General features: G+C 42.4%; 1 protein-coding gene across 4 annotated transcripts in view; it reads right to left on the minus strand.

Moving 5' to 3' along the window:
• LSR (lipolysis stimulated lipoprotein receptor) overlaps nucleotides 1–15,502 on the minus strand; it is a 295,848-nt gene that overhangs the window by 186,134 nt on the left and 94,212 nt on the right. For 2 of the 4 annotated variants that reach the window (XM_085606478.1, XM_085606474.1), the window contains exon 4: nucleotides 3,178–3,234. The exons of the other annotated variants lie outside the window; for them this stretch is intronic. In XM_085606478.1, the coding sequence (XP_085462604.1) occupies nucleotides 3,178–3,234 (57 nt within the window). The remainder of the gene's footprint in view (nucleotides 1–3,177; nucleotides 3,235–15,502) is intronic. 4 annotated transcript variants of the gene reach the window in all.

A 15,502-nucleotide genomic window follows, 5' to 3' on the forward strand; every position in this document is an offset into this window, starting at 1 on the left:
CGAAGTAAAAGGGCCAGTCCTCATGGAAGGTTACAAATGAAGCCAAGGCAGTACTAAGGAGGGACTAACAAGCCCATTAACAAAATCAGAAGCCAGGATTTACGAAAGACAATGACACAAGCCAATGAAAAATATGGGCATAGGGCGGAGCTTCATTTCCATACTCTAATACAGCATGCGTCGCAGAGCAGCGAATATGCTGCCCAGGCTCGACCTAAACAGTGGTCACCGCTGCTTGAATGGTGTTGGATCATGATCTCAGTAATAGCTGAGAATTAATACTCAAGCGACAACAAACGATGAGAAAGGGCTTTGTTGTACTACCTGTACCAGAATACTGCTTGGGGAGGAAAGAAACAGGCTACATCTCCACTTTCAGATACTGTTATTTCAAGCTCCTGCTCCTTGTGGGAGAAGGTATTTAATAGTGAGTGCCAGGAGCGGTTAACTGTCAGCTGTTTAGCACTTATCCATATAAACTCAGCAGCCAGTCATTCTCATACAGTAGAACTTTCTGCATTACGATGAATTCTCAAGAACAAAACTCTAGCGTAAAAGGCTATACAGCACAGGCTGCACATCAAGACTTCAGCGACAAAAAAGTGCAAGTAAGGATTATTTTGTACTGCCTGTACCAGATGCATTGCATGGGGAGCACTTGAACCGACATCTGAACCGCTTCTGATATGATCAGAGATTGTGGACGTTAGTGGCCAAAGGCATTCTGAGGTACAGTTGTGTTTGGTGTCACAATCGTTTAGCGTAGAATCAAGTGGTTATAACCACTGTGACTCCATGTAAATACTGCATAACAAAGAAGCAAGTCTCAAGTCCTGTGGAAGTAGCAGATGACAGTGAGAAGTGGGACCGGGATGAATCAAACTGATTTCTGTTTGAGAGGGAAGAGAACCATATCAGTAAAGCCTATGCATGCTAAGGGGCTCCGTGGCAATACACATGGCAAAAAGCAAACAAGACTCATTTTATTGTGGTGTTTATCAGATGTGGAAGGGTGCAAAGGCATACAGCCCATACATCCCTCTTGTTCCCCATATCCCTTGAAGGTAGGGAGTCAGAGGTTGAGTAATGGGCTCTGTAACAATGTCTTGTACACAACTGTGTCACAGGCCACCGACAGGTTGAGGACCACTAGTCAGCAAGAGCATACTCCTCCAAACTATTTGGATGATCATCAGCCAACTGGATAGTTACCGTGGTTGTGGATCATCTTTGGCAGAAAACAGATTGGTACAATTGGAGTAGCTTGAAAGGAGTTTCTGGAACAGACTGTTGATTCCCTTTCAAGGTATGCTATAGGAAGCAGTGGGGCGTAATAATGCAGTGATTTGATAGTTCACGTTAGGCAAGCTTGGTTTTTGGGAGGGGTAATGTTTGTATTTTAATTTACTTTACAATGACCAGCACATGGATTACATGGGTGGGAATAAGTGTAAAAATAGGATTGTGCAAGGAGGATCCAGGGTTTTTCAGGGTGCATGTCTGAAACGTAAATTATATCATAAACTAATTGAATAGGTTGATGAAGCATGTTAATATTAGTGAATTTTTGTATTCCATATAGGATGAATTGATATTGAAACAGTGCAAGAACAGCTCTTAGCAGCACATTGCTTTTGTTATTGGACAAGTGGATAATTTTGAGAGGCACGTTATCTTTGGGAGTGAAGTTCTGGTTGTAAAATTTAGTGGAAAATGGTTAGGCCAAGTGGTGATTTATAGTCATTGACTTAACTGCAGAGTGTACCAAATGAAGAGGGTGTGATGTGTGATTTTGTCAAGTAAAGGAGAGGTGAGTGAGAGGGTTACTGAGTATGAAGATAAGACAATCCATGCTGTAGGAGGTTGGAGGGAGGGCAAGAACGGTATTGGTAAGAATGCAAAGTAGGTTAGGAACGATCTTTGTGTCAGAATTTGTTATGAAGAAGGGTCTGGTGGTCAGAGCAATCTGGAGGATGGGTTTTGTCAAAATAAGAAAGGAAGGGAAGACATAAAATACTTCAGCCTACTGCTTTTGGAGTGTGTGAATGTGGTGAAATGAGAGTGGAGTTGTACTGATATAAGGTTCATGAAGGAATGAGGCTTAACTTTGTGAATTGCCTTGAAGTCACTCGTATGTTTGATGGAGTTAATGATGTTAGCAGTGGATAAGAGTTCAGATACGTTTGTGATGAAACACTGCTTTTGTTGTAGGACAGACATGTTATCCAAGAAGGTGTATGACTGGTTGATTGGGGTTATGGTTAGGCTGGGGAAAAGGAAGGACGGTACTGGGAGAAGTGCAAATTGGTTTTGTGAACAGAAGCATGGGTGCAACCAGTTTTGTGTGAGTGCTGCTATTGTGTAATCATGCAGTTGTATGCAATGAGTCAAAGCCGAAGGTGACTGGGATCTTTTTTTTTCTGTGATGAATAGTAAGTTTATGTTGCAAAGTGTGATTTGGTCTGCTAAATCTGAAAGTTTTCAGTGAGTGAATGTGAACTGAAGAACCTGGAATGGAGAACTGGGGATTCGTTTGTGGTTTTAGGGGTTTGGGGGCTCATTTGAGATGCAGCGTCTCGGTTAGGGTGTTTGTGCAATGCTTGCTGGGTGTGAATGTATGGGATGGGCTAATGACAGATGTTTAACTGGAGGAAGAAGTACCAAACTTGTGAAGCGCACCATAGCCAAGAGCATACAAACTTTACACCTTATGGGACTCTAAATAGAATACAGATGTTCAAATATTTGAAATGTAATTTAAAGGATAAGCATCAGAATGCTTGGTGAATAGCCACAATGGTCACTGTGTGCTCCTGCTGAGGTCTATCAGGACTATGTCAAAACAGTGAAATGTTTTTAGTGCATTCAGCAAGTGACCATTTGGTATTTTAAGGTAGCTACCATTCTTTTGCATAAAATGGATCTAATAGCACACAGCAAGTGGGTGATCTCTACAAGCATTATCTAAAAGAAATGCTATCACATAAGCCAAGTAAGTAGAGGCAATAAATAAAATTAATTATTATGACAACTAACTACAATCTCTTACATTCTTGACATAAATAACAAGCAATCCATTAAACAAAATCGACCACACCTAGCACTACCGGAAGCTCAGTGGGCCAAATTATTATTTCACCCCAACACTGACATGGAAGAACACAAGGCCATTATTACCTTCCATGTTAACTATCTGAAAGCCTGGCAAAAGTTCAGAGACCACTGGTGATCTACCTAGGGACAAAAGGAAACAAAAGTTACCAAAACGAGGCTGTAAAAAGTCAAGAGTTGCTTTTTTTATTAAGTAAAGTTTTTCAATGGAAAAATCTCAACAAAAATGTCTAAGTGGAAACTGAGAAGGCAATAGGTTGGAAACATCCAAACGTGATTAAAAAATTAATATTGAGTGGTGTGTATACATGATACCAAGTTGTCATTTATGGTGAAAGCTACTTGGAAATAACTTGGGTGATATAATGAAGAATGAAGGACTACAACAGAAGCATATTTTGTTTTACACATTTTATGCCAAGCATCTTTTAATTATGAGACCTACAAAGTTACGGCTATGGTCAGAGACAATCTCAAGCCAATTTCTTTCAAAGCACATGAATGCTGAAGTCTTTGAAGGAAAATTTGTTTAATTCATTCAACAATTGGTTCTATTCAAGACGGGGCAAGAATTTGTTTTTAACTCGTATGTCATTCTGCGACCAAAGGTCAAAACATAAAATGCCTCCACAGTGATTTTGCATTGAAATAACAGTCGCCACTAATATTTTGCCTAGTGTGTGCATGGAAAGTTTCACAGTTATCCCAAAATCCTTTTTTGCTATCCATTTTCCCAAAGGAACTTTAGACACAACTATCGCCTTAACCTCTGAACAAATGTACAACAAATTTGGCAGAAAGCTAGATCTTGGTCCAGAAAGAGCTTTCTTTTTTTGTGAAAATCTATTCCGACGTTTTTGAGCAATTAATGCATTTAAAAGAAAAGTTAACCTTAGTTTTTTTCAGCTAATTTCTAGTTAGTTAAAAAAATACAGTAATATTTTATTATAACAGCCATTCAGACACCCACTCACCCATACAGTCCCTGACACACCCACTCACACACTTGAAGTCACTCAGACAACCACTCATACACAAATACACACAGTCACACAGCGGCCCACAAACTATGTTCATAAAGGAATCACTCATTAGTGGAACACAAAGTATACTAATTTAACTTTTGTGGCACCTTAGTATACATGTTTAACACAAAAACTTTAAGAAAAACACTCACAATCACTGGATGATGTCATCAGTGAGGTCATTTGAGATGTCGTCAGTGATGTCATGAGTGATGTCACTGACCAGGTTATGAGTGATGTAATATGAGAGGTCATAAGCGGTGCATTGCGGGCCGTAAGTTATAGTTGGCTCAGGTAACTATAACTGCTGACTTTCACTGGTTTTGTAGGAGTGAAATCTGAGCTTAACTAGAACGCCCCTGTAACCTTTGTGTTTTTTAAAGTGAAAACAAATACATATTTGTTTTTTGGGTGGGTGCCCCAGCAACTTGTTAGGGACTGCCGGGTGTGTCCAAATCCCCTGGGGTCCCCCAGCCAGCACCCTTGATCGGGTATATGTGTATGTTGTAGTTTCACCCTGCGGGAATTACCCGCTCCTGCAGTAGAACTAATTACGCGCTCCCTGCCTCCGCTCTTGTAGAGTGAGCAGAGAAAGACTTGGCTTAAATGCTGTTCCCTCCACAGACACCAATGGCAGTTAAGCAGTGCCACAAGGTGAATACCAAAAGAGCTGTTGTCACCAGAAACACAGGCACAAGTGTGAAAGCAGCAGGTTACTATGACACATATGCAATTCCAACCTGACAGGTCCTGGAACTCCAAACCAAACAGATTTAAGAGCTACAATGATTTTCCACTTCCGAAAAGGGCTAATGTCTCCTCTAGAAACATCTAAACAGAAACCTCGCTTATACTTGGAGATTTGATTTTTTATTTATTTGCGTGGCTATTTTAATGTTGGTTATTAAAATTTGTTTAAGTACTGTACTATGGGCTGACATTTTCTTTGCCCACAGGAAAGAGATATGTGCTTGTAGTTATCTGCTCTGTGTGTTGGATGGGAATCACACTTGGAATCCTCAAGGCAGTGCAAGCCAAAGTATGGGGAAGTGCATAAACTTCATCTCACAGCGCCTCCCAGAAACACCCAGCAAAACTCACTCTTCTAGTGTCACCTTTACACACAAAGTACCATAAAATAGATCTCACCACGTGTACAGCAACAATGTTTACACCTGTTTCAGTGTGTTCAACTGCACAGTGGCAGTTGTGCTCTCTGGTTCTTTGGTTAGTGGAAATATAGCCCGATTACTTGAAGTGGAATCAAAGAGTTGGTCAATTTAATAAATTAAGTCAGTTAAGAGCATAACAAAGTTTTGAATGGGAGGCGTGAGAAAGAACTTGAGGCATAAGTTTGATACAGTGTGACTGAAGATAATAGCCATGCCCAGAGATTTGAATCCAGTAGTGAATGCCTCACTTTAGAGTCTTTGAAGTACCACTTGTTTAAGGAGGGCAAATAAGTTGAAAGATCTAGTTGTTGAAGCACAAGGAAAAGTGAAAAGAGAGCCACACAGGAGGTCTTGATTCTTGTGTGAGCAGGAAAGAAAATTTCAAATAAGTGAAAAGAAAGCAGACTTGCGAGTGCAGGCGCATAGGAAAGAGAAACATTTGACGGGCTCTCTCTCAAGAGAGCAAACAGCTCTGTAGCTACTTACTTAATGGGGCTGTCCCTTTGGAGTAGAAGCTACAGCTGATATTCTTCTGAATAAAAGACTCAATTCAGTCTCAAGCCACACACCATAGAGCATGATTTAACAATGGTAATAAACAGCAGAATGAGTCTTTTGTGCGATAGCACTGGAGGAAGCTGTACAGCTGCTGAGGGTTGCGAGAGGATTTCCATTATCAGCCAGTTAATTGTCAGATCATCAGTATCTAACCAGACATTGAAATGTTTCACAAAGAGATGGATTGGAGTATGGCCCAACGAGACAACTTTCCACAACACCATGACTTCTGTTGCTAACACATTCAAGGCTAGAAGGTGCAGTCTCTGATAGTACCACATCTATGGCAATCCGGGCGTCAGAAGCTTATATTTCAGAGCTCAGCTAGTAGTTGGATGTAGATATTAGGCAGTGAAAGTTAAAGCACGAAGCCGCGCAGAACAGCAGTTTGCACATGCTGGGGCAGAAAAAGGCAGGCCAGTTTTAAGTATCTGTTTAGTGTTTGCCACTCGATACCCAATACTCCCTCCAAACTTTCCGAAAGCATAGAATGGTCAACAATACTGAAAGTAAGCAAACAACAAATATAGCAAAATCAACAAGGTTTGTTAGTCATTGTTCCTAGATCACAGGAGCCAACCCTAAACAGCCAATGAGGATTCAGTTCCTATGCACAGGATAAAAATCGAATTGAAGATTTATTCATTTAAGGAGTCTAAACATTATTCTCCAATTTCTTGCACACAATTGGCTCCATGTTTTAGCGAACAAGTGGAAGTTTGGGAACTTATCAAAAACAAAAGAGGATATAGCAAACACAATTCACCTTTTTGGGGACAAGTGTCATTCCTTCTAATTTCTTGACAGTAGAAGCAACCCGGTTGCAAAAGTGCAATGGATACCACCCTTAAACAAGCCTTAATCTTTGCCACTATTTTCATGGCACTCTAGAAGGGTTTATCCCGACTGGGAAAAACACAACTTATAAAATGTTGAATGGATCATAACAGAGTGGAAAGCTATAATAAGACTCTCAAAGGATCTGAACTCACTAACGAATCCAGCTTGTGGTCCCGAAATTGAGCAGGCCCTTGCACACAAGTATAGTTGACGCTCTTCACGGAGTCTCTCGCTTGTTACTTTACCAGTAGAACCTCTGTATAATTCTCCCAAACACTTAAAACCCAGCAACACAAGTTTTTGGCTAACATTGCATATTTTCTGGGCATTCAAGCAGGCCTTCGTAGGAAAAAAAAGATGACCACCTTGCAGCCTATAAGTAAGCTCACAACTACTGACACCTTATGTACCAAACTTTCAAAAGAATGACTTTAGTCTATGCTGAGCTGTGCTTGGTTGAGAGTTCTGCGGATTGTAAGGACCTCCCCTAAAAGCTTGTTGGGTTTAAGAAATTGGCAAATTAGTCGAAGGGGGAAGTACCCACCTCAGGTAATAACCACAGTTCTTGTCAGGGTGAACCCACAGTCACTAAATCAATCTGAGCTCAACTCCTTGGTAGCTATGACACAGTGCAGGCAGGTTTGACTTAGAGGCAATCTGTATTGTAAAATATCTATGCAGAAATAAAGTCGAAATGCAAAATAATAACAATCCCAAAACAAATTAGAAAACTAGAGTAAAAACTTAATAAACTAAATGACAATTCTTTAATTAGGGGAACGAACGAAAGATATAAAATAGTGCCAAGAAACACAAAGACCCAATGATAGTCACAGGTCGTGGGAGAACCAGATCAAGGCATAATTTTTAGCAGACTACAATGGAGCACATGTTGGATACATTAACCAGGTTTGTCCAAGTCAAAGATTTTACCTTCTGATTTTAGTCTCAATGTGCCACAAGAGTGCAATTCTAAAGACCCCCTCCCAGGACCTCGGGGGGGGGGGGGGGGGGGGGGGGGGGTTACTTAGAGACTCACAGGGTGTCAGCCAGAGGCTAACGGCAGTCTATTCTGAAGCCAGTAGCCAATTGTCAACCGGGCTCTCTTATTATTTGCTGAGGGTGCACCCCAGAGCCTTTTCAAGGCTTTGAGGACTCCATCCCCCAGGCCAATCACATTTCTAACAGGGGGGGGGGGGGGGGGGGGGGCGGGGGTTGTGAATCTGCCCCTTCCCGGGGACCACACCCCTGGGGCAGATATCTTCTTAATGGGGAAGGGAGCATGCAGACTTCCTCCCCAAGGTTTGGGAGAGACCAGAGGACCTCATCCCATGGGATCTAATGGCAGCAGTATCCCATAGGCCCTAATGCACTGAACACTGCTGTTGCAAGCCCACATCAGCATGGGCAGGGAAAGTTTCAACTCCCTTTCTGCGTTGGTGCCTGGCTAGAGCAGAAAGTAAACTGATAAAGCCTGCTCCGGCACACCTGGGATTGGAGTTTAAGGGGATCCTGGGGCTCCCCTCGAATCCCACAGAGGCCTTAAATTGCTGTGAGTGTCCTGGGTGGTATTGGGGTATGCACAGCATTTTTATATTTGCAGTAGCCCTGAGGGGATGGAGCCACCAGGGCCTTGTTATGGCTCGGGGGCGGCCGGGGGTCACACTTGATTCCTCTTTAACAATATGACAGGAGCCCGAGGGATAGTGTCCTAGGGCATCATAAAGGGTTGGGGTGTGCGCTGTATGTCTGCCTCAACTCAGATAATGCAAGAATCTACGCCTCTGGCCTTGAACCACCCAAGGAGCATTAAAATTGATCAGCGACCCCTTCAAAAAGCAACTACTGGAAGCCCCATCCCCCAACCAGCAAGCCTCAGGGTATCCCTACCCTTAATTAATGTATTTTTGTTTGTGGACACAGAAAATAGGGTATGCCGACCCCGTATGTTTTATGAAATAAAAAAATAATCTCTATATCTCTATATCTCTATATCTCTATTCATTCACTTAAAAAACCATAGGTTTCACACGTTATAGTTAGCTGGACATTTCACTCGTAAAAAACCAATGAAATTCCCCCGTTATAGTTACTGCAGGCAACTATAACTCACGCAACCGCAATCCTCTGCTGATGACGTCAGATATTATATAACTGTATTTAGACACTTATTTACCCATGTCTTCTTCCATTAATCTTTAGCTATACATATATTACAAATATTTATTTTTCATAAAGACACATATGTCATCAGTGATGTAATATCTGACGTCATCAGCAGAGGATTGCGGTCGTGTGAGTTATAGTTGCCTGCAGTAACTATAACGGGGGAATTTCATTTGTTTTTTACGAGTGAAATGTCCAGCTAACTATAACATGTGTGAAACCTATGGTTTTTTAAGTGAATTTGCAAGGCTTTTTAAAAGCTAATTCGTAACTATAACGTGTGTGAAACCTATGGTTTTTTCAGTGAATTTGTACGTTTTTTTAAATGCTAAGTTATGTATTTATAAAAAACATTTTTTCAGGTTTTTCACCGTGCGCGCACCGTGAATTATTATTTTTTTTTTAAATCGCGAGGTTCACGCACCGAGCACCCACGGTTCGCAGTTCGTGCCGTGCGCGCAGGGTGCGCGCACCTCGCGTTTTAAAAAAAATAAAAAATATTGTTTTTTCCTCCCTTGGGGGTCCCTCTGTGACCCCCTGACCAAGGCTAGGGGGTCAGGAACTGTCCACTCTGCCCCCTTTTCACGTTCTCCACCTTTTTTTTTCACCCCCTCAGACTGCGAGAGACAAAATGGCGGCCGACACTTCCTGGTTTCGAACGATTCGAATGTTTACCGACATCTAACAACCAATCATAATTGCGCTCGCGCACGGCAGGGTGCGCGCACAGTGCGCACGTATAGATATTGATATGCTTTTAAATGCTATTTTCTCAGGAAATACTGCACAGATTTACACCAGACCTATAAAAAAGGCACTTCCTTGACCTTATGGCTACCTCTCTGCCAAATTTCACGTAATTCTGTTCAGCCGTTCGGGCTGTAGCTGTGTCTAAAGGTCCTATGGAAAATAACATGGGGAAAACGCGTTTTGGGACCCCCCTTTTTTCTCGGCCCCCGCTTGACGAATCACCCCGAGACTTTCAGGGTAGGAGCGGAGCGCCCCATTAGTTTTGAAAATTTCGCGAGGATTCGTCAACCGGCGCCAAAGTTATTCAAAATAGAATTGAGATTTCCTATGGAAACTAGGTTGTAACTATATCTACTGGCGACCGCCAGTAGAATAAATATATAAATATATATATATATATATATATATATATATATATATATATATAAATATAAATATAAATATAAATATATATATATATAAAAAAGGCCGCACTCCCCAGCAGCTTGCTACGAGCATATTTCTCGAAGCAATTTTCAGGGTAAAGTCAACACTGCGTCCTTCTGTGATTACAGTTCTCGTGTCAACGATAGTAGAGCCGGACGCGTTTCTGGGCTTCCGCCCTCTTCAGAGGCTCGACATATATATATCTAGTTAGGACCTATTATCCATAGGAAATCCGCAACATTCTATTTAGAATAACTTTGGCGCGGGTTGACGAATCTTCGCAAAATTTTCAAAACTCGTGGCCCTCTCCAGTCCACTCCTATCCTGAAACTCGAGGTGATTTGTCAAGCGGGGGCCGAGAAATAAGGGGGGCCCCAAAACGTGTTTTCCCCATGCAATTTTCCATAGGGACCGTTAGTCGCGGCTACAGCCCAAACTGCTGAACAGAATTACACCAAATTTGACAGAAAGGTAGACCGTGGTTCACACTCGTGCCTTTTGGTTAAATGGTGTAAATCCGTTCAGTAATTCCTGAGAAAATGAAAAGTAAAATCACATATATATCTATGGCCTCGGAGGGTCCGTGTACCCTCCTGAGCACGAGCTGTATGCTAATTGGCTGTCAACACTCCAAACCAGGAAGTGTTGGCAGCCATCTGGGGCCTCGGTAGAACCAAGGCACAAGAAACTCAAGAAAAAAACGCGCAGAACGCAGAAGGGGGACAGGGTAGAAACACCCTGACGGCCTTTGTCTGCTCAGGGTGTCCCACAAGGTACGCGGATCCTGCCGATAAAAATAAAATAAAAATGAAGCGCGGGCTCCCGCGCTTCGTTGCTAATTTGCCCCGGGGGGGGGGGGGGGCAAATCCTGGGGGCTATGTACGTATTGGGTTGGGGGGGCCCAAAGGTGCCCCCCAGACCCGGGGACCGCCACCCCCCGGGGCTTTCAAAATTGGTGAGGGGGGCCGCGCACCACCCCCCTCTGGAGCCAATGATGGCCCTGGGGAACGCCACCCCCCAGGGCCGGCTACTGCAGTGTCCTGCGGTGCCCACCCCATGGACACTGTAGTTTGCTAAGGCAGGGCGGGAGCTTCGTGGCTCCCGCCCGGCCATAGCAAACTTGGTTTGAATTTGAAAGAGAGAGCGATGTCATGAGTGATGTCACTGACCATGTCATGAGTGATGTAATATGTGACGTCACCAGCAGTGCATTGCGGGGGCGCGAGTTATAGTCAGCTGAACCATTTATAACGGGGGAATTTCTATGGTTTTGTACGAGTGAAATGTCCAGCTAACTATAACACCCCTGAAACACATATATATATACACACACACACACACACACACACACACACCTCGCCTTTACTTTCCTTCTTTCGATGAAACAAACGAGCGCGGACCCAGTAATTCTTGTGCTTGCTGATTTTATTCAGCCAATTCCGCCATTACGCGTTTCGGGCGATCCCGCCCTTGATCACATGACAACCCATTAGCTGTAAACCACGTAATTTAAAGTGCAATGGCTTCAATGGTAGACACAGAAGAAATACTACGGAATATCTTATCAAGAGAGGTATTAAAAGCAGGATCGTAATTGATTACATAATGTAAAAAATGTCAGATCGCTCTTTTTGGATACAAATATATATACCCCAAAATTTCAAAGAAGAAACTTTTTTCCTGTGTTTCTTCTACATTATCATTGTTTAAAATACACAATTACAGATATCAGCATAAATGCCTGAAGTCATTCCATATTACACTGTGTCATTGCATTCATCTAAGTGCTTACCTAAATTAAATAAAGTGCCAATTATCATAAAAAAACAAACATTATATATGTAAACACTACATTATTGCAAGTTACACTAAGGTGACCAATCCAAATCTCAGTACCTTTTCAATCTCACCTACTACATCATGTAGCTCTTAAATGAGTTGAAAGGATGTGCAAATAGCAAGAGTATTTTAAAGTGCAAAATGATACGGGATGACAGAAAATAAATTTCTTAAATATAATAGGTAGATCCTGTTAGAAATCATTTCAATTAAATGGAAGCAAAAAATGTGCTTTCCGTTACAGATTTCTAAAATCAATCCTAAAACATTATAAATAAATACCATCCTAAAATTTAGTCTAGTGGAGATCCTTGGTGTGCATCTCTAAAAGAAAGACAATTTGAAAGAGGAATAAATCATCATTTGGCCTATACATTAAGCTTGAATCCCAAAAAGCTGTAACTGTTCAATTGCTCAATTGTTATAGAAATGTGTAAAGATCCTCACTGTTATTCAACCCCCTAGGGTATTTGGAGCCAAACTGTAAAATATATGTTGTTTCCAGTCTCCTCAGTTTGGATTCCCTATCTCCCCCTCTTCTTTGGGGGATAACAGTGTCTAGAACATAATATTTCAAATGTTTCGGGTCACTGTTGTGGTTAGTCTTAAAATGCCTTGCAACTGGATATTTGTCATCGTTGTTGCAGATAGCTCGTATGTGCTGGAGGATTCTCTTGTGCACTGCCAACTTCGTGCTGCCTATATACTTAAGATTGCAACTGCAGGTTAGTACGTACACTGCAAAATCAGATTTACATGTAAGGAAGTGTCTGATTTCACAGATTTTAGACCCAAATGCTGTTACATAGGTCTTAGTATTAATTCCATATTGGCATGTCTTACATGATGCACACTTCAAGAACCCCTTCCTTGTTGTTAGCCATGAACCTTTACCCCCCACTTCTAGGTTGTTTTTCACAAGTGCCATACCCATACTGTTTGTTTTCCTAAAGGTGACTGCAGGATTATTGGGTAATAGCCCCCCAATTATTGGGTCATCTTTCACTATGGGCCAATTTTTTCTCACTATGGTCCTTATTTGTTTTTCTTGGCGTGAAAATCCAAGCATCAACCTAATGGGTTCTTCACGTCCTTTGTTGCCAGCTGATGTATTTTTATACTTTAACAAGTCATTTCTGGCCATGGTCTTAGATTTAATCATGGCAGATTCAATCACATCTGAGCTGTACCCCCTGTCCAGAAATCTAGTACGGCTCTCCTTTTGTTTTCTATTGCATTCATCCTCCTCGCTGCATATGCGCCTAATGCGGAGCATCTCCCCATAGGGGATGCTCTTAATAAGGTGCGGAGGATGAGCACTAGAAGCATGAAGCAATGTATTGCCCGCCGTAGGTTTATCTATCTCTCCAAAGTACATAAGAATTCACAAATAAACGCCGGGCAGTCTTATTATCTCAGCACGTAAAAGCCTCACTGAGAATACTTCCAAATATGTGGACGCTTTTTTACAGGACCATGTAAAATCTTTGCCTTCTTTTGTTCAGGATACTTAGGACTTCCTACGTAAATTGAAAGTGGTTGATTGGCAAGATGAATATTTATTGACGACATTGGATGTTACATCCCTTTATACTTGCATACACCATCAGGATGGCATCAAGGCAGTTGAGTATTATTTGGGTACCTATGCAGTTTTACAATCATAACAAAATGCTGGTATCCATGATTTCGACCTGTCTTAATTTCTTCTTGTTCTCTAGCCAGGTATTCCAACAGACCAGAGGAGTTGCCGCGGGGGCCTGCTTCTCCCCACTTGGGGCTTTGGGAGGAGCAGGTCATCTGTGGTGATCTAGCACAGGAAATTTCCCAACATGTGGTACACTGGTTTAGATACATCGATGATTTGTTAGGTCTCGTGAGCCAAAGGCTCGAAGAGACATTTTATATCTGGGCTTTTTCAAAGTGCTGCCGTGGCCTAAAGCTACAGTGCACGTGAACGTGCACGCGCGCAGCGCCATGTGTCTTTCCTCCCTAGTGATCGTAATCACGATCACTTTCACTTTCGCGGGCTCCTCTGTGGCTGGCATTCCCCCCTCCCTTCTTGCCCAGCCCTTGTTGTTGAACAGTGTGAATGCTTTTTTTTTCCTGTGGTATTTGCGCACTACTTGTGCTTTGTTGCTACCAGAGCACCCACTTTATGGGCGCTGCTCTTTCGTCCCTTTAAAGTTGGGCCCTGAATCTCGTTTCACTGGAGCAGTTCCCTTCGTTTACTTTTCGGATTTCGTCCCTTTAAAGTTGGGCCCTGAATCTCGTTTCACTGGAGCAGTTCCCTTCGTTTACTTTTCGGAAACAGATAAACTAATATAATAGGCAGACACTCTTCTCAGCTCATGCCGCCATTTCATGTTCTCTTGTGTCCGCGGCTGTAAACCATGTCCTTACACAATCACTCTCCTCCTGCTTGTTATTTGAGCTGTGTTGGTGCCGTGTCCTCGCCCGCTTTGGTAATTAACCCACGTTGATTAGCTAAAAATAAACGTAGCATGCGGGAGGCTGTGGGGACTTCCCTGCTAATTTCGTCTTGACTGCCTCTGTTTATTTTCACCAATTAGTAGGCTTATCACACTGCTAGAACCGTACCGGGAAATCAATAGTACTTGTTTTTTAAGCAGGCGAGGCCCGAAGCTTCGTATTTGTTACATTCATGACGGTCCCTGTTTCACAAAGGCCCGGCACATGTAGCGTGTAAACACCATAGTAATAAACAAGGACATCAATCCTGCCCTGCTCCACAGCTATTTTCTGAATTTGTAGAGAGTGTGTTTAGAACGGAAATGATTACCTTGTCCTTCGAAGCAACCTGTAGCCTCTGAGGTCCATGCACCAGTATCACTGAAGTGCAAATTTCAGTGCATACTGCGTGCACACTATACGACCACTTATAAATGCAGTCACATCCTCGCCTCCACACTTGAACCCCCACCTCCACATGAGCATAAAAAGAGCATAAAATGTACATTAACAATCGATGCAAATATCTACATTAAGCAAAATACACATACGCTTTGGTAAGTAAAATTCAATATGTACATTTAAATGTGCTGTTAGTCACAAATGCTGAAAAAATGTGTGCTGGATCAATACGAATTCTTGTTTTTCTTTTATGGATGTTTCCAATTCGCTTCCAAGTGCATCACTCAGAATACTAAGGGCAACCTCTGAATTAAGCACAGATCTTTGGTGCGTGTTTTGTAATTGAGTCAAAGTCCGGGGGCTTTCAGTGGTCGGGTGGGGGGAGCTAGAGAGCAGGAGTTGATGCAATTCAAAGATTTGCTAAATATATTTGCCGGCAATTTCTCCTACACAAAGTGCAAAGATCTGTTTTGCAGAGGTTGACGCTTGCTTTACCTGTGAGGTGGGGCGTGGGATAGTTCAATCATCTGGCCATTACTGACCTAGGAGTATACGCTGTAAGTATTCTGAAGCTGCTCCCTCGGTCGTTGTCTTTCACTCTGCCTGGAAGTCTCTTGGTCTGTGGATGCTAGTCTCCTTCTGTTGGGGTCCTGGTCTTTCTCCTTCTCTTCCTCCCCCTCTCTCTACACACCGCTTTCGCCTATCTCGTTATATTTATGTCTGTCTTCTCTCTCTTAAATA

The sequence above is a fragment of the Triturus cristatus genome, chromosome 1_2 (genome assembly GCF_964204655.1).
Source record: "Triturus cristatus chromosome 1_2, aTriCri1.1, whole genome shotgun sequence".
Taxonomy (NCBI): domain Eukaryota; kingdom Metazoa; phylum Chordata; class Amphibia; order Caudata; family Salamandridae; genus Triturus; species Triturus cristatus.